We start from the raw sequence: 2,500 nt of genomic DNA on the forward strand, positions 1-2,500 counted from the left end.
AAAATAAACTTTTTATTCTTATTAATTAAGATTGTCAAAAACCGCACTTACACTGTGTAGGTTTCGCAATGAGCGTTTGTATGCACAATTCTTAATTTTCTTGCTCCCATACGGTGTCTCATATTTGCTATCGCGTACTATGGGAAAAGCAAAGTGTTTCATGATTATTAACTGAATTATCCAATAGATTAAAAACAAAGTAAGGTAACTTAAAAGGAGGCTCGAAAGTGTTTCAACACTTAGAAGACTCTCTACTGATTTAGATCGAATGACACTACAACACTGTACCACGTAACAGCAATGTTATGGTACCATATAAAACAACTATTATTTCTAAACAAGATGTGATCATTATTGTGATTTAATAAGTTACCTTGGCAACGGGAAAGTCCAACAAAACACCCTATATTTTGGATTTAGTCGCTCATATCTCAAACCAACTCGGTGACCCTCTTTTTATTGCTGAAAAGTGATTAGAAGGCCACGATAATTCTTTCTAGCTGATTCGGAGCCAAAAATATCACAAAATTAAGGTGGCTCTGACTCCACTGGATTTAAGTTTTTTTACACTTTGCCGAAGTTTCACCTTGCCGTTATGATTACTTTTCAGAAATAAAAGAAAATGGGGTCAACGAGTTTTTTTTTCTTTTTTTTAGATATAAGCAAGTAAATACAAAATAAAGGGTGTTTTTACAGGGCTTTTCCGTTGCCATGGTTACATATTACGTCACAGTAATGACTTATCTTTTTCAACAATAATTTGTGTTTCATTTGGTACCACAATATTGCTAATACACGATACAATGTTGTGGTGCCGATCCTTCTAAAGAGAGCGTCACTTGGAAGCGTTGGCCAGATTAATAAATTATACTTACGGGACTGCTTAATGGGAAAAAGACCTTCTTGAATAAGAATAAAGACATAAACAAAAGTTTCGAAAGTAATTGTATTGTATGTTAGGTAAACCTAAGTAATTTATTCTCTGAGGTGATGAAAATACTTACGGCCTTTCGAGTTATGTATTGCTCTTAGCAATGTTGTCATTCTTCTAATGAGGCTAAGGAGTTGTTACCTGAAAATAAAAGATGGTTTCATTGGCAAAAGAGGCCATTTAAATTTATGAATTTAGTTGAGTAGCTAAGAGGGCAGCGAATATCTTGAAACAAAGAGTAACTATGAAAGGATATCTTCGGAGCATTTAAGCTAGTCCTTGCTTTATTGATCTTACTATTATTATCGCCAGAAACCCATAAAGGTTGAAACGTGTAACGCACGTTCACAGCTTCCGAATATTCAGTGCGAACTGATTGGTTGAATGTTTCAGTGCTAAGTACCATATTTGGAAACCCCTCACTGTTGTTGTTCCAAATATGGTACTTAGCAAATTGAATATTAGGAAGCTTGTTTCCCAGCACACAAGGGGCCGTTACACGTTTCAACCCTTATGGGTTTCTGTTATCGCTTTTGTTCAGTACTTATTATTCTAAGTATCTACCTTTCCAAGGTAAAATAATTATTATTTTTCCTCTGGGTGAATGGTCAACTGAGAAGGAGAGAATACTTACGGTCTGTCGATTTCCAGCTGTTTCTGAGTGTGCACTTGTGAATTAGGTCTTTCTGAAATGAATTGGTGTTATATAAGAGAGAATGTCTGAACTTGTCAGTTTGACACGTTGTGATGGTACTTACGGTGTGAACGTTAAGAAATCTCAAAATCTGTCCATGATTGTCTTGTGTCAGTAGATGTGTTTGAAAACGCGGTAGGAACGCGAAACGGATTTGTTAGCCGACCTAATTAAGGATCCCGAGGATGATTTGTACGCTCGGGTCCGAAGAAATGATTAACTTTAAAATCGTACACTTACTATTTGGAGATCTTTAATTGACTGACACGTTTCTTGGGTAGGTTGTAAACTGTAATGATAAGAGATATAGTTAGTGATTTGGGATCTAAACAATGTAATTCAGTTACTAAATATCGTTATTGTTCTAATATTATAAAAAAAGGTGCAATGATAGCTAGAAATGGGTTGGTGGAGGCGTTGTATGTATCTGCAAGTACAAAGTTTAGCTTCCATTCCGGATTTTACTTTTGGTGCCAGTGGTTAAAAAATAGGTCAAGAATAGAATGAATTTATTGAACGGGGATGAGGACTGAAATAGGCGAGGAAGATCAAATGATAAGATAAAGTCGTCTTTAAATCGGAATTATAGCTTATCATTTATTGTTAAATATTTGTTTTTTCAGGAAGTTGCCTGAGTGGATTTTGTGCGGAAAAGAGCAAAAGAAGAGAAAGAGTGATGAGAAGGATTTGCAAACGTTTTGAAAGTAAAGTTAAGTTTCAGGAAATTATATGGCCTTTTGTGCTTTTGGCTAGAAATAAACTCTTACCGATCTCTTGTTGAGTTGTTTCTAAGGTTCCCTGAGTAGTTTCTTAGAGGCCCTGATATACTAAGGAAATAAGTATATTTTCAAAGCGCAGGAACTCTTTATTACTCG

The 2,500-nt window shown here is 35.4% G+C and overlaps 1 protein-coding gene across 1 annotated transcript in view; it reads right to left on the reverse strand.

The window, feature by feature from the left end:
• Positions 1-1,864: 1,864 nt before the first annotated feature.
• LOC138048480 (uncharacterized) overlaps positions 1,865-2,500 on the reverse strand; it is a 12,724-nt gene continuing 12,088 nt past the window's right edge. Inside the window, exon 5 of the mRNA XM_068894665.1 lies at positions 1,865-1,914. Coding sequence (XP_068750766.1) covers positions 1,865-1,914 — 50 coding nt within the window. The remainder of the gene's footprint in view (positions 1,915-2,500) is intronic.

This window comes from Montipora capricornis, chromosome 5, assembly GCF_036669925.1.
Source record: "Montipora capricornis isolate CH-2021 chromosome 5, ASM3666992v2, whole genome shotgun sequence".
NCBI classification, from domain to species: Eukaryota; Metazoa; Cnidaria; class Anthozoa; order Scleractinia; family Acroporidae; genus Montipora; species Montipora capricornis.